Here is a 20,492-nt window from a genome sequence, read left to right as displayed (position 1 = left end):
CAGGGATTTCTCATGGGCAGCTCCTCGCAGCACTGACTCCTTCTTCATAGCACAACCAAAAAAACTCCAGCTCCCTTCTCAACCAGCTAACCCACTCTTTTATAGCACTCATCCTCATTGGACACAGCTGTGGCCTGTTAAGGGCAGGCCTGTTCCTAATCTTGGTGATCAGTACAGCTGCAGCTCCTCAGGGGTGAGACTGCCTTCTGCACTATTCTCTTACATTCTACATCCCTACACAGGTGTGCCCTCTAGACCATAAAACACTAATGTGAACTGAAAGACCCACCTGTCTTCTGGAAGACTTACCATGGAAAGTTCTGGCAGGTTCCTCAGCTGATGCTTACCATGGTAGAGCATTAGCTTGTGCTTTTGACCTTCCCTTGACATGAACAGACAGCAGCACTGCCTCCACCCTGGCTGCTCTGGCACACATCTCAATGCTTCAGCTGTTTGTTACCTCTAGCTGAAATGAAAGCTCAGATTCCACCTAATACCATCCCCTCAGTTTTAGCCAAAAACTTTTTAAGATGCTAATTTGCAAGATCCTGTGTGCACAGTTACATCTTCCAAAAGAAAGAATTGAAGCAAAGAGCTGAAGGTAGTCTGTTTGTATCAGCTCCATCAACAGGCAATTTTATTTCAGCCACTGCAATGACTACAGACATGCAGGATCTAAATAAACAACAAATGCCTTGTGCATACTTCTCTGCATTTATTTTCTCACCTTTCCTCACTTTGGTTTGTTGTTTGGTCTTAATAATTGTTCCTCTAAGGATATGTAGATATCCTCTTTGAATGATGTTCTCTCTCACCCTCTTTCCAACCACCCATGCAACAAATTTTCATCTTCTGTTGGTCTTGCCATTATCTCAGAGCCCCGAAACCACATCCTTCTGTTTCATCCCTGCTCAAACTTTCTTTTTGCAGTTTACTGCTTTCAGAATCTGTATCTTTGTTCTCCTGCTTTGGAATTTTCCACTCCCCAAATGGCCTAAACATTGCAAAGAAAATGGAGTCTCCTTTGACAGTCTGGAGATGACTTAATGACCTTCTGTTGTCCTTGGTCTGAAAGATGACATAGCCCCAGCTTCACATCCATGAGGTATTTGGAGGTATAGTGATTGCATTAGATCAATCAGTAGTCCTGTGATGTGTTTAGACAGGTCCCCCAGTTGCCACACAAATATTTTGAAAGTAATCTATTCCTGTGTCAGAAGTGTTATGTCTAAGGCCTCAGCGTAGGAAGTGACAGGACTCTGTTGTTCAGCATAACTGAATCTGGGCTTGTTCACCCTGTGCTGACAGACCAGCAGGCTCAGCCAAGAGCACACATCTGGAGCACTGGAGGTGTACCTTTAACCTCCTGCTGCTACACAGGAACACCAAACTAGAGCCTGATAAGTGATGCATCTAGCACTGGAGTTTTGCTGGGTAGAACTGATGTATTGCTGTTCTGGAGCTGACAGACAAATGGTATCAGACTGAGATGAGTAACAAGAGGGAAGCTTGTCCATATAGTTTCTCACCACCATTCAAGATTACTTACAGTACCAGGGCACTACACCAAGCACTAATGCATAGGGGAATGTGCTGCAAAACATTTACCTTGTGTCACTGCCATCTGTCTAAAGTATCTGGGCTAGCAGCACCTGAACTGCAAGTTTAGATGTACAGCTGAGAGAGCAGAGAGGCCAGAGGGCTCCCCAGATGGAGCCCCAAGACTGGCCTAGGTTACCCTACCCTACAGTAGATATGCAGGCATCTGAACACTACCCCAAAAATCATTCTGCCAGTTCCTTGACTTGAAGAATCTTCAATCATGACAAGAACAAAGCAAACCCAGAACAGAACTTGCATCATTCAGCACAGTTTCATAGAATACCCTAATTATTTAATGGACTCAGAGATTCTGTTTCCTTCCCAGCCATCCATTTTAATGACTCTATCTTGGTTTGTCTGGGCCATTCATTCCCCATCTGCAGGTGGTGGTGGGATCTGCACAGCTCCACTTGCACTAACTCTGTTTTGGCTCTAGGTTTCAGTCCTGTATGCCTCTGCCTGAGCAGCATCCACACGAGCAGGACAACAAAAACAAGCAAGAACTTGTTCAGTAAAGACATTTTAGTCAAATGATGTGTTGCAATACTGACAGTTACAGATAACTAGGCATAACAACATCCCTTGTAAAACAGGGAGCTCAGCAACAGGCTGGGAATCTCATCTGGCTAATATCAGAGGAACACTGCTCATACATGCTGGTGTAGGGCCTTATTTCACCTCCCAGACAAGTCCATATTCCTTATTTTTTTCCCCCTGCAAATATAAAAGTGTAGAATCCAGTGGAGCAATAGGTGAGAATAAATCACTATAACTGACAAAGACCATTTTTACTGTGAGCCTTCTAGCTACTATAATTAAGGATTTCTTCTGTCTTTTCCTTCCTTTCTTTCTACTTTGTCACTTGCGTCTTCAAGGTTCACAACGTGCTTTCAGTCCTGAGTTCCCTGCTAGATGCCAAGTTTCAAAGTTCTCAAAGTACCTATCTAGGCACACCAAACATTATAAATAGCATTTCCACATTTAGGCTAACTGGATCCTGAGCTAACCTGGTTTATAGCCATCTGGAATTCTTCAGAAAAAAGTGACTGTTAGCATTGTAAACAGTTTTGTCTTCACAGAGGACACCAAGAGTTTCCAACTTCATTGCCATCTTCATTTTGTGATCTGGGCTGAAGAGCAAGGTATAGATTTAAAGTAGATGATAATGCAAATAGTATTAATAAAAGAAACCTCAGAGTGATCTGCCTTTCCCTAATAAGGCAGGCTCTATCAGTGTCCCAGAGGCAGCAAGGTGCCAATACAATTAATCAGTCTGTTTTTAGTTCTCTGTAGACAGCAATATTAACAGTTTGTTTCAGTCTGTTTATATGGGCCTGACAGGTCTTCAAGATGCTGTGTTCACTCGCTTGTGATTAATAGTCATTCACATACTAAGGTGAAGACCAAGCAGAAAAAGAATGTTTTTAGAGGAGGACAGATAACTGGATTCTCTCTCTCCATCTTTCACTTTTAATTAGGAAACAGTACTAAATTTAGGAATGCTGTCTCACCATATTGTTTAAACTCCTCCTTTTCTTGCAACTTGCCCCTGGGATGAGCCAAAAGAAAATTTAAAATCACATATTTTCTTTGTTTACTTTCCAGCTGTGCTCTATAAAGTCATCACATTGGTAGTGAACATCTGCACACTGGGATACTGGATGAAGGCAGCAAAGCCATTGGAAGCATTTTGTGCAAGGAATAAATCCTTATGGGAAAAGAACTTCTTCTCTCATCTCTGCACATCTCTTAGGTGACATCTGAGGAAACAACTGAGCACCAAATTCACCTCAATGGAGACTTCACAAACCAAGAAGGAGGCAGACTCTAAGGTGTGTACATTCCTTTACACTTGTAGCAAGTCCTATAGAACTGGAGATGCTTCCCCAGTACAAAACCAAACCTTTCTTGGGCTGGGGCCCTTCTCTTCACCACACAGCTTTAACTGGAGATGGTGCGAAGAATAAGAAAAAGGAGTATCAGGAGCATTGTTTCCCGGTTTCTCCTTCTAGTAGTTTCATTTTGACACAGGGATGTCTTCTCTCTCCTCTCTGCTCCAAAAGAGCATGCTCACATTTCTGTGATACATTTTTGTCCACTCCGTCTTCTATTTCCTTAGCAATTGTCATCTCTCCATTTTGGAGGCAGATTTTGGGTTATTCCTCTTTTGTCCTGATTTTTTCATTAACACAATTTCCTGAGATTTCTTCCTTGTTTGAAACTCCTTCTCCTGGCTTTCCCTGATCCTTTTTTTTACCTCTAGTTAATTGATTGCTATGCTAGGCCTCCTTTGAACGCTCTTCTTTTACTGTCTTACCCAAGTCCATTGAATTCCTTGCCTCCTTCTGCCTATTTTAATAAGAGAATTACTTTTTTCAATACTAATCAGAAAGCATAATTTTCTTTCTTCTACTTCTTCTGAACAACCTTCAAAAATCTTCTTTCTTCAGTTTTATTGAAGAGAATGGCATAGGAAACCAGCTCTGTAAGCAAATACCATCCTCTGGAGTAAAAGAAAACCATGCTAATTTTTAAACTGCTGTAAGCTGCCCTAGCAAATAACAGGAATTGAGTAGTAAGACACAATAACATATTAACCCACAGTGCAATGCTCTCCATAAACCTGTTGCTGTATCCTTCTCCTACTTGTTCTAGGTAGTTCATCAAAGCAATGACACAGGTTATGTATCCAAAAGCAGCCCAGCTCTCCTTACCTGGGATAAAGACACCAGTTCAGTCTCCTCTCCCTTCCAAAGAATTCAGGTCCCTAGAACACCGTGTTCAAAACACAGTCACTGATGTCATCTTCTTCCTTGCCCTTTGGCAGCTTACCATTTCAAAGCAGTGGCTTTCCTACTTGAAGTCTTGTCTTAAAAACTGGGGTACACAAATGCTTACAGATCCATCAGGTCAGCTGCATGTGCCCAGAGCCACTCACTTCACAGTATGGCACGGGCAGACACATTTCTTTTGGAGATCCACACCAAGAACTACTTGGCCTTCTTAAGACCATAACAGTGGCTTGACAGTTTTAAGAAAATTATTCATTTTTACCTTGTTAGAAAAATGCAGTAGCAGCTGAATGGACTAAGATGAAGTTCTAAAATGAAGTTCACCTTTTATAAAACTCCTGTTTTCACCACAGAAAACTCAATATGAAACACCTTTTGCTTGCTGTGACCATGTATTTGCCAATAAACAAAACATTCAGTGCAGCCATCTCATGGATAGTGGCTGAGCAAGAGACCAGCATAAATCATGTGCTGGGTCAGGTGCCAGGGGACTGCATCTGACCTCTGCCTTTGGCAAGGTCATACCACAGAGGTCAGCAGAGGTGCTGGAAAGGTGGTTGACTCTGGCCCCCCTCATGCTTTGTCACAATGTGACAAAGATTTCAAAGATACCAGTAGTGATTACCTCACTGTGATGCCATGGCAGGGGGCATGAGTTAGCAGATCTGACTGAAAATACTCACACACAGCCAGAAAGTCTGAGGAGGAGTAAAAGATGCTCACCACAATGTGTGATGCCCCAGGGCTAATAGCTGTCAAGAACAACTTCAGATATTCAGACCCTAAAACATCGCTTTCTTTGGCAGAGGATAACCCAGCTTCCCAGGGAAGTCAGATATAGCACAACACCCTTCTAAATGGGTAATGCCTTCAGAACCAGAGTGTGAGGGAAAACAAAACAGGCAGCAGGAGAGACAACATGCCAAGGAACATGCCATCCCTGTGCTGCAGGCTGGCTGTGGCTCTTACCTTCTCCGCAGATCCTCAGCCACTGCTGCCCTGCAGCTGAACAAGTAGGCTCGCAGGGATTTCAGCTGCTGTCTCAGGCGGACAACAGTTGCCAGAGGTTCAGCATGATTGTACAACATGGGATTTTCCTGCTGGATATCAATTAATGGCTCCTCATAAACATATTCCAGGAACTCTTTGGCTTGCTTTGACACCTAAAAAATAAAGCAGTTTAGTTAGGCTTTTCTCCAAACTCTTTTTAAGCACATTTCCCCCTCTGTGATGTGTCAGCTATTCTATGCATCTGAAAACTTAGTCTGTTACCAATTAAAAATGGAGACAGAGTTGAGAGAGATCCAACTCTCTCTGCTTATAGCCAAGTCAAACTTCTTCAAGCCCTTCAAAACTGAATGTATGAGATAGCTACTTACCCAAAGTACAGTGATAGCTGCAGTCACATATGCTTTTGCTGCACAGTAACATAGCTTACTAGATTTTTTTAAAGTGTAAAATCTGAACAACCAGTTTCTTCCCTAGTAATATTTTTCTGTTTGTTCGCTGCTTTCTTTTTGGCAAAAGGCAAGTTGTTGTGCTTTTTAAAATACAGATAAATAAAACTGAATCTTACTGGTATTACTCCCAAAGTTCCATCTGCAAAAAGTTTTTCATGTATTTTTCATGATAGTGCCCTGTTTTATCTCCACCTGCAAAAAGCTACTGTAATCTTGATAAATGAAGGTACTCTTGTTCCTTAAGTGAAAAGGCCAAATTCCCTCTCATTCCTGATTTCTGCATTTTATCACAGCTGGAAAAGAGAAGATAGGATTACATGAAATGAGCTGCAAATCACCTGAAACTCTGCTACAGAAATATTACTGGTTCCACTATTCAATTAGTCCTCCTGGACCTCTAAGTCAATGTTTACACTGAGACAAGTGAGGGATGAGTTAGGCTAACAAAAGTAGAAAGGGCACACATGCTACAGCCTCTTGAGATTTAGGAAGTTATTTCCCTTCTGGGGCTGTAGGTAAGAACAATACACATCCTTATAAATAGCACCACTTCCAAAACCAGCACCAGTAACTAGCTACTGACAGGGGAAGCAAGCTCCAGATGTAACCTTTTCACAACATTTAATAAAATCTAAGAAATATGCCAAGGCCAGCCTTCCACCAACAACTACACAGATAACAAGATGTGCCATTTTAAATATATCAGACCATAACTCCACACGTTTCCCAGGTCCTGAAGCTGTATTAAATATCCCACCTATTTACATTAAGCACCCCACTAATTTCTTTTTTTTTTAATATCCTGCATGTACAAAGAACTGTGCCATCTGAGTGGAATCAGAGCTAACGTTGCAACAAAAGCACCTCAGATTTTGTAGAACAAAATTCTATAAACTCCAAACTTATCAAGTTTTTTAACACTAGCAACATTGATATTTTATTATGCTTATTGCAGTGCATTAAAAAACTGCAGTTAAACAATCTGCTTTTACAATCAATAACTATCTGACTACAATATCTCAGCAATCCCTTGGCAACTTCCGTATCTATGTAATTATTAGTCCTCTTCCACCAATGAGCAAATTAAAGGACATATTCCATGATTCCTGTGGAGGTGTGTGAATGCCTGGCACAGTGACCAGCTCCTCCCACCAGGAGGATCAGGTGCTCAGTTCTGTCTTTGTCTATCTCCTTGCTTTAAGCCACTGTCAAGGTGATGGGCTCCTCACCCACCTGCCCTGATGTCTTGGGAACTGAGGGGTGGTTCCTGTCCAAATACTGCACTCACACCTGTGCACACCTGAACCCCACATTGGGCATCTCTCCTGAAGCATCAGGAGCATAGAAACAAAGAGATGCCACAACTGAGATCCCTGAGTGACTCTGCCACATGCCTGCACTATGGTGACCAAGCACTACTGTGGTCCTGCATGGTCTGAATGCAGCATTTAAGGAGAGAAGGGCAAAGCAAACCTTCCCCTCTCCTTGTCAATAAAATGCACCCCATGGAGTGCTGATTGCAGGAAAGGCAGCTTTGCCCAGCATCATTGGCTGACAGATAGGTGTCAGTCCACTCTGCATGGCTGACACAGGCACACATATCTTGTAAAACATTAACTCACATTGCCAAATACAGTAATGTTACAAGAGGCTGAAACACAGTCTTGAAACAGGAAGGGTTGGGCAGTCACAGTAATTCAATATTTTAGTATACATCCTAGCATACTCACAGTCCCCCAGTTTTACTGGGCAGTAAAACAATCCTATTAAATCAGCCAGAAGTGAGAAGATGCAAAGTGCAACAGGGTTTCAGCTTTAAATGTCATAAAAGGATGGACGCTAACATTTCCAGACCTTTCCTTTCTAAAGACTGCAAACTTACAGTTCAAAATTCAATTTACTGTAAGTCAGCTTCTCCTGAAACCTTCTGGCACAGGGAGTTAATTTCCTACTGTGTTTGTCTGGCGTTTTGTGCAGGCTGAAAGCCACCTGAAAAAACTGCAATATTTAATGGGCTTTGCATGCAAACAGGGAAAACACTTGGCCTAAGCAAAAGGAAGAAAGAGTGTTCACAAAACTGCCTCTTTTCTTTTGCCTTCACACAAACACATGAAAAATACAAATATGAAAACAGTAGGAGACATGGGGAAAAAAGCAAACCTGGGCACTGAGCTGCAGCTTTGGTTTGACAGAAGAAACATGTCTAACTGCCAAGTCCTTTCAAAGAGCTTCTACTGCAGCCAAGAAGATTTCTCTTTTCCTACCCATGTGCTACCAGATGTTAAGTGCATTGTTGTTTTTCAGGATCCTGGGTATTGGGAAGAGACAGCTCTAGAGAGGTTCATTCTTTCTGATTTTCATGACCTGTCTTGCCAAAACCAGACAAGAATCTCTCAATTTCCAAACTAAATTGATGCCACAGCTTATTTTACAGCTGCTGAGCTTATGCAACATAAAAAGAGAACCATGTACAGTTCCACTGTAAAAGCTCATGTCCTACAGTACTTTTTGATGCTTGCTTTACCAGAAACAGGACAGATCCCAAAACACCTGAGGAGGTGGGGAATAGGTGGCAGTGGAAAGAAATGTAGGTTTGCAAACTCTTCATTCAATTTTGCTTCCAATTTGGTGGACTGACAGACACATTTCAGACTGTGTAAAACAAAGAAGCTTTTGAATCCTGGAGCCCTCTCTCAGTCCTAACTATCAAATGTGGTATGTGCTTATTTCCTGCAGGACCTCTTTGGGGTGTGCAGCCAGAAGTACAGCCAGGAGCACGTCCCCCTCTGCAGAAGCTCCACTTTCAGGCAGTGCTGTGCTACCTACAAAGGGCAGGGCAGTGTGCTTATCTTCACCTTCCCTCCCTGCCTTAGTTCCTGCTCTAATAGTTGGGGATGATACTGTTTTTTCCTACCTCAGGGGTTGTGTTCCTTTCTTAAATTCACCTCTCTGAGCACTTTCACACAAAGACAGGTAAAGCCGCTGACAGGTAAAGAATTTGCTTGTGTTCCCAAGACACCTCATACCTGTTCTGTCTACAAAAAGTGCAAAACAAAATTTCTCACTATTACAGTGAGATGACAATAGATTAAGTTTTCAATGAATGCTTAAGCTTTAAAGTCCTGCTTCTTTTGGTGCCTCAGATGCCTCTACCACAGGAAACAGGTTAGAGCATAGTTTTTATGCTGCAGGTTTAGAAAAAAACCCAGCTAATTTTCTTGGCAGTATTACTGACAGCTTGATACGAGGCCTTTGCCTTACCATCCACTAGCCCCATATCAGGTCTGCTTATACTAACATGTGGTAGCAAGTTTAGTCCTTGGTAAAAGCATCCAAAAAAAGAACTTTTAAATATTCCTAACTTCTAGGCATAGGAAGGCTCTTTGTCTCCACACCTTGGAGCTTTGCAACTTTGAAGAATCTTGCATTTCACAGAGCAAGACTATAATTTTCATGATAGCAGGCTCTGGCTACCTTTTAATAATCTCCCCATATGACAAATTTTCTTCAAGAGACCTGCTTTTCCCCTAATAGGGCATTTACTGGTTATTTTTTTCCTTTTCAAATAGCACATAATAATAATAATAATATTTGTAGACACAAAACATCAAACAGCCTCTCCTAACAGTGGCTGCTAGGTCTGAAGCTCTAGCATGGTCTGGATTCCTTATGTGTTTGTTATTCTTTCAGCATATACTGCCTGAGATGGCAAAACAACACTGTTACTGTGTTTGCTGGTATAATGCTTTGAGGCATGTAATCAGTGCCCCTATCTAGCAACCAGCCACCAAGGCAGCAACAAATAGCAGATTATAAAAGTTTTAGAAAAGCTCTTGTGTGGCAAGTGAACAACTGTAGAATTTTCTTGTGTTACTTTCATCTGTTTGGTTCAATCAAGCGCTGCAGCAATGTCCTTCTAGTGTCCTCAAAATGCTCATAACCAAGAGACAGGACATACTGGGCCTCACAAATGTTGCATTTGGTAAGCCAGTTTCCTATAGGTATTTCCACAATTTAGTGGATTCAGTAAGCAGTGCCAATCTTTAGTCCCTGGTGGTCATGAAACAGGTACTCCCCAAGGCTCCAATAACTGCAAGAATTAGAGCTGTTGTTGTGTGCTACCTGTCCCTTGAACAGCCAGATAAGCAATGATGAAAAAGATGCCACCAGGAAGGAGGAGCATGGCTTAGATCTGGCCAAGGAAACTGTGATGAAAACATGTCTTGTTGAGAGAGTGAGGCTCATTTTGTCAACAGGGAGAAAGGAAACAGTATTAGCAGTCAGTGCCTGCAGCCTACAGGCTGTTGTGTTTCCATCAGCAATTCAGTTCACTTGCTAGCACTCCAGCCTGCAGGGAGATTACCTTGTATTTGGAAGTGTCCCAGTTATGAACCAGCCGTGCAGGGATAAGGAAGTTGTCATCCACATGGCAGGTGCTGCAGTAATACCATCCACTGTAGCTGCACACCTTGGCCTTCCCATTGGACAAACCTATGGAGCGCTGACAGCCTAGAGAAAAAAAGAGGAGCAAAAGTCTGGGTTTGTACGCCAAGCCAGAGATACACCTTCAGGATGGAGTCAGAAAAGTATTCCTCCATTTGAGATCCTTTTAATATTTTATTTATTGCACCCTAGAGACATTTCTCATTCCATAAAAAAAAATAAATCGAGAAATAAGTATCAGTATTCTTGGACTAGCACTGAAAAAGCACACACTAACTTGGGCATCTGTGACAAAGAGTTCAAACAGCAGTCAAAAGATACCTAGCACTTGTCAAGAAACAAAGGCAGAAGACTTGCTTGTGAGACACTGGGCATTCAAAAGCCATGGCCATCTGAAAACTATGGCCTGAAGCTTAGACAGGCCACATTCTACTGTATGCTTGCTCCAGAGAGCTCCCATTTTCCCCACAAGAGAATGGGCCAGCACTGCCTGCCTGCAGGGGTGCAAGCCAGCTCCTGCTGACAGCCAGAAGGGATGCTGACTTGGCAGGTAAGATTCAGCCACAGAATTATCACAGCCAAGGCAAACCAGTCAGATCATGAATAATAACTGAGCAGCAGTCACACTGAGAATGAGTAGTTCTTGACTAGCAGTAGTGACACAGCTCAGTTCCCAGCAGGGTTTATTTCCTTACAATTGCATTACTCTGTGTCTTACAAGGTCTGAGGTCTACCTGACACTTTTTTCACAGCTAGATCCCTTGCCTCTTTCCATGCCCTCTTGCGTGGAGCCCCTGGGGAAAAACAATGTATTCAAAAGCTGCTGCTTTGGTTGGAAAGAACTAATGCAGACATCTCCTTCATCTGACCACCAGTTTTCACAAAACCCAAAAACTCAACGTACTTGACACTTCTGTCTTTCAATGGTGACTAAAATGAGCCAAAAGGTTCATATGATACGAGAGTGGATGGCTGAAGACAGACAGCATAGTCACATTAAACAATCTGCTCAGGAAGTGAGGCTAAAAATGTTTGGGTAAGGTACATCAAGATGTCTGTGGTTGTTAATAACACTTCTACACACAGCTCACTTGACAGAATTTCTGCTTGTCCTTCAAATGCCAGTGTCCCCACATGACATCACAGTTTCAGCCAGAGCACCAGAGCTCCACTCTGGCACATGCTGTATGCTCAGATGGTTTCTGCTGCAGCTGGTTAGAAATACTGAGTAGCAGAATCTTTCTACATCACTTTTACTGCAAAAGCATTGGTTAAACAAGAGTTTTTCAAATAGAAGTCAACTGACCGATTGCTTTTGTCAATATAATTAATTTCATTTAGTGTAATTATGTGACTTCTCCAGTTGAAAGCATCTTTTCTCTCAGTAGAAGTTACATTGATTTGAGAAAAGATTGCAGGTCAGCTAGTCTAGGCATAAACTGAGCTCCTCCTTTCCCACATCAAATGATGTCACCATGTCCCCCCGCTCTAAAAAAAATCATTAGAATAACCTAACCAACACAATTGGCTCATTTCTGCCTCTCTCACACTCCAGAGCCATTTGGCCACTGATTCTCTGCAATACACACTACCAAGTAAATCAGTATGAGACACATCCTGTTTCAATCTCCTTCTTCCCCTGCCCTCTTGGAAGAAGTAAACATATGAACTGGTCAGTTGATAAAAGAGATAATTATGTTCATATCTTCTCCTTTACTCTTCATAAGATAAGACCAGAGCATAAGTATTAATGAGTTCTAGTGATCAAGCTGTGTCTGAATGCAAAAAAAAGTCTCTCAAGTCAATGTCATTGAAACCTTCTAAACATTCCACACTACCCAAGACTTACAAGTCTGGGCATGAGAATGGGACAGGACATACTGATTTCATCTAACTAGCACCCTGCATTCCACTGGCTGCTACCTTGTCTTAATGCCCTAACTCCTGTCTGTTAGACTGAAGGTAAGAATAAGCAAAAGTCCAATTTGAACTGCCAAAATTCTAGATTAAAACATTTGCAGTTGAGAAAATAACTTTAAGGTCTAATTTCTTGCAGCCTCCTAGAGCCAGAAACTCATTCCAGTCCATGGAGAGAGTTTTCTCAGGAAAGGAGCACAGAAACACTGAGGGTCTTCTCTCCTCTTCCCTATATCCAACCCCTAAGAACTGAAGTCTCCTCTCAGGGTGAGCAGAGTCTCAGCAAGCAATCTTGGATGCCCTTTATCTTCAGAAAGGGTGGTTTTATGAAGAGGAGGAAGTGGAAGAAATTTCTACCCAAGCAGTACGCATTGCTTTCTCCCTTGTTACAACCCTTTCGTGCGCCCACATTTCCTCTTTACACCTAGCATTTTTCATTCCTCTTCATATCCTCAAGAAAATATGCTCTGCAAAGCTACATAACAGTTGTGTAGCTGGGGTTTGTTAGATGATGTGGCGCTGGCATCCACTTTACATCTTCCCCTACTTTCCAAGCTCTGCTGTTTGAAAATCACCATATTTTCCATTCCTCTCTGTTGTGATTCATAATGATGGCTATTTCTACAACCCTTTCAAATCAAGTTATCAAAGCACTGATTTTCTTTGATGTTATGCAGTTCAAAGTGGTGTAGTGTGACAAACATATTTCTGTGGCATAGACCACTTATGCTTTGTTTTTTTTTTTTTTAAGATGGAAAAAAATAGATCAAGAATGAAAGAGAAAGAAGAGGAAGAAGGAATAGCCATTGGCTTAATCTTGCACCTGGGCATTCAGGTACATCAACTTGCCATGATGTTTACCAGAAGCAAAGCTAGTACCGATTCCTGGCTTGAAACTCCTGAGCAGCTCTCCCAGCAGGACAATCAGATGTAGCTGACCACCTCTGAGATGGGTAACACAATTCAACAGACAGTTTAGGGTTTGGGAAGGGACCATGTTTGCAGAGAAAACATTTAATTGCCTACATAATTAGGGAAAGCACCATGCAGGGGATGGGAGAAAAAAGCAGCAGAACTTTCACCAAATCTCTCTCACCTATTCCTAATGCTCACAGAGAATATTATCTATATAACATCTGTACAAAGGTCTGGCAAACCCCGAGCCTAATGCAAAGAGATCATCCCTCCCTAAAGAATGTTATAGAGCAAGCTACAGAGGGAAGAAGTGTAGCTGTAAGGTACACTGCTAGCAAAGAGAGGGAAGGAATCATCCCAAACCTTTCATCATGGAAAATACAACAAAACAGCCTTGGAATCAAGGAAAGAAAATAGGGGTTAGAAAAAATAGCAGCAAGAAAGTGCTCTTGGGCACTGATGAATCTCTCTCAACATGTCTGTGAGCAGAGCAGGAGTATCAACATCAAGAGGCTCATGTCCAAGTGCGAAGCCTTCAGGAAGAAAACAGTACAGAAGGTGAGGTTAAAAAGTTGTAACAAAACTCTCTCCTTGACTTAAGGTGGTAGACTAGCATGGAGGAGGAATCCAAGACCTCTGAATACAATTCCTCTTCTCTGAAGCATGGAAAACACCACTCTCAGGTTGCTGCATACTCTTGTGGTCAAGGAAGACACACACAACTATCCTTTTTATCCAGATACCTTTCTCTTTAATCTTTTAGCAAGAAAAGACTGGAGCAGCTCCACAGTGAAACAGAGAAAGTGAAAGACCAAATCAGAATCAAGTACACAACTGTTTTCCTTATTCAATAAAGTCCCTTGCTTGGTAACAGGAAAAAGCAAGTCCCTTGTGATTGTGTGCTATAATTAAATCTGTGACAGATTAGCTTAGAAGCTAATTCATTTAGAAACAACATACAATACAAAGAAAAGAAAATGATCCACAGACTTCAAAAGGCTTTCAGCTTGATAAAGGCATAAAGCAGACTAAGCAGAAGGAGCACAGCAACAAATTTTCAGTATTAGATCAGACATACAACATTGCTATATCAGCTCAGCACCAACAGAAATAAGGTGAGAATTACTTCAGTTGCTTACCTTTATTCCTGTGCATCTATTCCAATTCAGTCCACCATGGGAAAACTCAAATTCACAAGGAAGATACACTAACAATCTAATTCAGTTCTCTCTTATGCCTACCCAGGTTTGCATTACATTTTGTCCTTTCCCCATCATTACTTTCCAGAGCAATTTTATTTCAACTAAATAATTAAAACTTATAAACCTCCAAGCAAAGTCTGACACTACTCACCTTGCTTACATTTTCTGTGAGCTTCTTATGAACTTTAAAAAAAGACAATAAAACTGTAACAGATTAAAGTAAAAAAAAAAAAAAATCGGTGTTGAAACCATGTGGGTTTGACCCTATCAAGTTATAATTACCTAAACAACATAGAAAACTCCTATCATGTCAGCACTGTACACATCCCACTTGAATTATAAACTAGATCAGCTTCTCCAGAAATAAGGAAAGGTTCACACATCCAAAGGATGGTCCAACTGTTCCAAGTCAATGGAAACCTTGGTTTTCAGCTATAGCTCAGGACTAAATGCTAAAAAAACAGACCTTCCATCTTCCTTAGCACCATTTGGAAGGTACAAGGCCTGTCTTCTTGTCTTACACATTCCAGCTCAGCTGACAGCCTACCAGTGCAGGCTTGATGGCTCTGGGCTGTGACTCCAGACAGTGACCCATCCCACCCTACTGGAGATGTCTCACAGGCACCCAGCTTCAGAGCAGCTCTCCAAAGCACATGAGAGGAATTATTTCCTAGACACCCAGACTTTCTGCAATCAGCAAAGATTGGATGTCTACACCATCCAATATTTAGATGCCTAGGGGTAGGTGAAGTGACCAAAACCCTTTACATCAGTCATGCTGAATGCACAAATCTGTGACTTTCTCTGTGAAGATGAACAATCAAGAAAAAAACCCCCACGATGGAAACAAGTCAGGTGATAGCACATATGGGTGCATAAACAACATTCTGCATGCCTGTATCGTACATGTCCTTTGCAGAAGACAGCATACAGGTATGCTGCAGATAACACAGCTAAAGTCTGCCTTCCCAGTAAAACCAATAGTAAAGCCTGCAAATATAACCCCAAAACAAAAGTCAAAGCAAGCGTGCATTTCACATATATAAGTCAAGAGTAACATTTCATCACTAAATGAGAACTAAAATCCTAGCTGTGTCAAATGACAAGCAACAAAACTATACATTTGGAAACTAGTTTTTTATGTGCTTGGATTTCCCCACTTGAGTTTCATCAGAAGATAGGTTCTTTTACCTTTTGTGTCAAATTCTAAGAGGTGGCAAAGTTACATTCTTCCCAGAGAATATGCTCTAAGCAAATTACAAACAGCTTTGAAGACATACTTTACACATAAGCTTTTGTTTGTGACCCTTTTAGCACATGGACAGTTTGCATTCTCCTATTCCACATTTTCAAATCTTTCCCTGTGTTCACAGGACAACAGTGCTGAGGAGTAACACCATACACCTCAAACTAATCTGGTATTCTTTTCCCCATACCCTTACAGGATTATTCCCTGCAGTATCTGGTGCTTTGCTGAGACTCTGAAGTGCTCCCTGACAGAAGGAAATGGGATCTACCAGGAAATGGCTTATTGGTAGGATTCAGTAATTCACCAGCTCTTGGGTCAGGAATGGGAACTGAATACACTCTCTGGGCCAGCTCTTGAAGCCTGCCTGCCAGCTAGAAGTGAGGAGATAATGTAAGCATAAATAATAATGGCATTCCCACTTATAGAGTCAATTACATTCATACTTGGTTCTACATACTGAGAAGGCAGACCAGAGAACAGAGCAAAGAGCAGGCCAGCCATTTGTGTGATCAGAACAAACACTGCTGCCAACACCCTCAGCCAGGTCAGCAAGAGGTTAGCAACATGAGTCTCTACTTAACCCAGTTTTCATTTCTGCTCTGCAGTTAGTTTGGAGACCACTTACCCCTGCACTGCTCACTCCTTGACTTACACTGAAGGCTACCTGGTTTGCTAAGCTTCATTTATTTGATACAGCATTAGCATACCTAGGAATAACCAGCTCTGTTTCTGTTTGAATACACAACTGGTTTTGTATCTCCTTTTAACAGAAGGAGCAACTGTGCAGTAAGTATGGTTACATACTTTTACCAATGCTATTTGGCTGAATTTCTTCTTGGTCACTCACCACTACCACAGCACTGCCTTGGGCACATGAACTATCCAGTTTTACACAGCACAGGTACATGTCAGAGACTACAGATGTTGCAGAAGGTCACACTGAGAATCTAAACCCTTCCTAGCAGGTGGCCTTTGGTTTGTTCTGTAATTTTTTTAATGTTGCCCCTCATTTGATCCACATGCAATAGTTTTGCAATAATACACTGCTTTGGCATGTGACAGAAGAGGGAGAGCCTTGCCAACACACACACAAATGCCTCAGTTTTGCAGCAGTGGAACGACCCTAAAGCAGTCATTTTCCTTCAGTGTTTGTCCCTCAGGGCCACACATCTGCAAGGATGTTCTGATGCCAAACAATGCAGAGTGCACTTCACAGGATTTTTTTTCCCACAGCAGCAATAGGAGGGGCTCCCTGTGATGCTGGCTTCTGTGACACCTCCAAGATGCACGCATCTCTGCTACCTCTTCTCCTCTGTTAAATTTTTCTTAGAACAGCCAGGTAGATCCAAATTTTATGGAGCAAGAGTAAAACTGAGCAAACAGCATTGGAACATAATCTTTGCTTTCTTATGAAACTAAATTAACAGCTGTGGCCCAAACCAATTCAGGAACCTGGTAGAAACTGCAACTGCAGAGAAGGTGTTGTGCAGATGCCTGTCCCTTTTCTGGGAAGGTAAGGTCTTTAGTAGCAAAAGCTGGCTTAACTGATTTAAAAAGTGCTAGCCCAACAAATAAAGCTCTCTCTTGTACACAATTCATGAAGAAACTCTGAGTTCTCCAAAAAAGAACTGTGGGGAATATGGGGATGGTGTATAAGTGTTGGGAGTTTTCAGGTCTGAAAAATACTTCCTTTTGTCCAGATGTAGCTTTTTTCCATCTCAACAAAGGTGAGACTTGGACATTTAGATTGCCTGGTTTGGGGATTATTTTCTTTGAACTCTATGCCAGAAGATCCCTCAAGACTAGTTTCATACAACAAGTGGACCAAAAAGGTCCCCAGACAACCAAGAGTTCTTTGGGGGTAGTGGAACTCATACCTAGCACCCACAAGCCAGGAAGAAACAAGGCACAGCCAAGAAGAGCCTATGCTTACAGTAGAGACACGTTCACACCCAGCAGAAGTGAGCTCACAATAGTACAATAAATTAGCACGTACTGAAGGCCTACAGAGTTGTTGACAGGGACAGATTAGAGCAATGGGGCCACCTACCCCCACAGAGGCAGGAAAGGTACCCTTCAAGGCTGCCAGGGGGAATATGTAGATTAATCAGCCAAAACAGTTGTATCAGCAGTTCCTCTTGCAGGGCTGAGACAAAGAAGTCAGTTAAACACCAGCTGATTGCAAAGTGCACATGAGGGCGCAGAACAGGCATCGAACTGATCAAGTACTTACCTAAACTGCACTCCAGGCAGCAGCAGGCCAACTCCAAACCAAATCCCATGAAGAAGAAAATCTCACTCTGTGGAGGTGCCAGCCAAATCCCAGGAGGGTGAAGGACCCAACTTCTACCAGACAAAGCTGACAGTTTTCACTGTCACTTCCTTTAGTCATGCCATCCTAGAAGTGCACTGAGGAACTCATCTTATCAATGAAGACTAAACGGCCTCTGTGATCATAACTGATCACTGATAAACAGGTTTAATCCACCCAAGTATGTGATATCTTCCAATCTTTGTCCAAAATGAGCTGTCATATGGCAAAGCACTGTGGCCCAGCAAACTCGTGTTTTGAAACATGTAGGTCCACTGCAAATAAAGTGCTCCCTGCTACACAAATTCCAGTCACCCTTGTTTGGAAACACTCCCCCCACTCCTCCCTCCCCCTACAAGTCAGTGACCTTGTTTAAACATGGTACATTTTCCAAATACTAACTTAGACCATGTATTTTTCTGCTCAGCTGGTTTAGAAATCCCACTGCTAGCAGTGGAAGTTTTACTTTTAAATGAATAGAAATAGGGCCTGAAAGTCACATACAAGACTAGAAGACTAAAGCCTAAAGTGAAGATACCTAAACAATAAAACCTTTACAGTGCAAAACATTCCTAGGGGATTTTACAGAGTCTCAAATACAGGGAAGGTAAAAAGCTGCTGAAGCCTTGGAAGAAAGAGATCAATTGAAATGAAACCAAGCACAAAATAAATACAGCACTTAGAAAAAGCACAATCCTAAAAGCCTAAAAACCCTGGACAGGTGAGAACAATGGTTATTCAGAACTAAAATGTGACAGGAGTGCTAAAAACCTTCTAAAGGACCTTATGATATTTTATTTTTGTGCTGCATTTTCTAGGTTTATCCTCTAGCATTTTTATTTCAGTGACATGCTACAAAATAAGTGTTGGGTGTAATGACAGCTCACTCAATATTTGCTAAATTCAAGGATGCTTCTCAACTATCTGTATTTGAGAAGTTTCAACTGTAAGGCTTTTTGAGAAGTTGAACAAAGTTGACATTGCACATGACTATTTTGTTTTGTTTTTAAATTACACTTGCTGGCTTGCAATCTATTAGGAAATACTTTCTTTTCACTAAGGGCGGGAAAAAAAGGAATTTTATTTTTACTGCAACAGGGACTGAGAGAGAGCAGAGGTTGCATGACCCGTGCATGCTGCACTGGGCTGTCCCCCAGCTACACACAGGATCACAGCACTCGGTGCAGAATGATTCCCTGAAAGACAACAGCTCTCCACCTGCTGCTTCATTTGACAGGGCTGCAAGCTCAGGAAATAGCACATTTACTAACCCTGGCTTCTCTGCACCTAGTGATGAGCTCAGCCAGCCAAGTCATTCAAGCCCTAATAGCAGTATTTATCGTTTTGGCAAGTGAGGAGACATGGAGAAGCAGGGAGGAAAAGACAGAAGGCACCCTAGAAGAGGAGCAAGGAAAGCCACACAGACAAATGAAAGCGTGCAGAGCACATTTTCCTGAAGGCAGAAATTCCCACATCCATTAGGACTTGCTGTCTAAGTAACAGAGCTCCTGGCAGACACAATTGACTTCTCTGGAAAAAATGTCTGTTTTAATAAAGGACAGGGGGAAAGAAAACAAAAGGTGAAACAAGAGAGCCATCAAAAGAACAGGAGCTATGCAAAAACAGGAGGCAAGGGCAAAGGCCATCTGTCTTTCCCATCTATAGAAAGGTGACAAAGAAATAATGATAGTGAAGGGCACCTGGGGATATTTGCTCCTTACAGACCTCCAGGAGAACTTCTCCAGGAGAAATGCCTACCTTTCCCTAGAAGCTTTTCTCTAGGCCAAAAATATAAACAATGGCCACAAAATTAAAAGGGTTTATAAACTCCCTGCCTCTCCACTGCTAATCAGTGGTCTGTTCATTCATTATTTTCAAATTACAAGTAATGCCCTGCCCTCTGCAGTCAAACAAAGTTAGAAATGTGGAGAAAAGCTTTTGTGTCTGCTGATCAAGCAAAAGACAACTTTTTTCCAACTGCCCTTCTGACTCCAGGGTATCAACACTTTGTCCTCCCTGCCCCATGACTACATCTGACACCACTGCCCTGGCTTATATCACAAGTTGAAAAGTGCTAGCCAGACTCCAAGATAAACCTGTCAATGGCGAGGCACAGACATCCACATTCCTCCCTACCTGCTTGTGAATATCAGCTGTTTGTCTGGGACCAATTCCTTAAAAAGCTTTTACTGAGGGAGAAAAGGAAAGGGGGATGCCAAGAGCATTTCAAACAGGAAAAAAAAAAAACAAAAAAAAAAAAAAAAAAACAACCAAACCAAAACCACGGAGGGGAACCCCACAAAGACTGCAAAGAGAAAATAAATTTTAAAAGCCTGTCCCCATCAGGTCCTCCCAGCAACCTTCTTTATCAGAGGTTCATTGTCAATCAATTAGCCAAGGCAGCAGGGGTCTGTAGGAAGGGGGGTAGCTCGAGAGACAATGGTCTGCCCTGTTGTATTACTATTTAATCGCTTTTCCTAAATAAATAAAGCAGCCCTGAGGTGCTGTCATGTCAAGGGAATTTATAACAAAAAAACCCTTCATTTTTCATTGGTCATTACTTTTCCTTCCCTCCCACCCCCGCAGAACTAGAGAGGGTTA

At 42.0% G+C, this 20,492-nt stretch overlaps 1 protein-coding gene across 2 annotated transcripts in view; it reads right to left on the bottom strand.

Annotated features, from left to right (window-relative positions):
• PLEKHM3 (pleckstrin homology domain containing M3) overlaps window positions 1-20,492 on the bottom strand; it is an 80,329-nt gene that overhangs the window by 39,788 nt on the left and 20,049 nt on the right. For both annotated transcript variants that reach the window (XM_036386833.2, XM_036386832.2), the window contains 2 exons: window positions 10,218-10,363; window positions 5,364-5,557 (listed from right to left, as the gene is read on the bottom strand). In XM_036386833.2, the coding sequence (XP_036242726.1) occupies window positions 5,364-5,557; window positions 10,218-10,363 (340 nt within the window). The remainder of the gene's footprint in view (window positions 1-5,363; window positions 5,558-10,217; window positions 10,364-20,492) is intronic.

Source organism: Molothrus ater, chromosome 7 (assembly GCF_012460135.2).
Source record: "Molothrus ater isolate BHLD 08-10-18 breed brown headed cowbird chromosome 7, BPBGC_Mater_1.1, whole genome shotgun sequence".
Classification (NCBI taxonomy): Eukaryota; Metazoa; Chordata; class Aves; order Passeriformes; family Icteridae; genus Molothrus; species Molothrus ater.
This window is presented reverse-complemented; position numbering and strand designations above follow the sequence as displayed.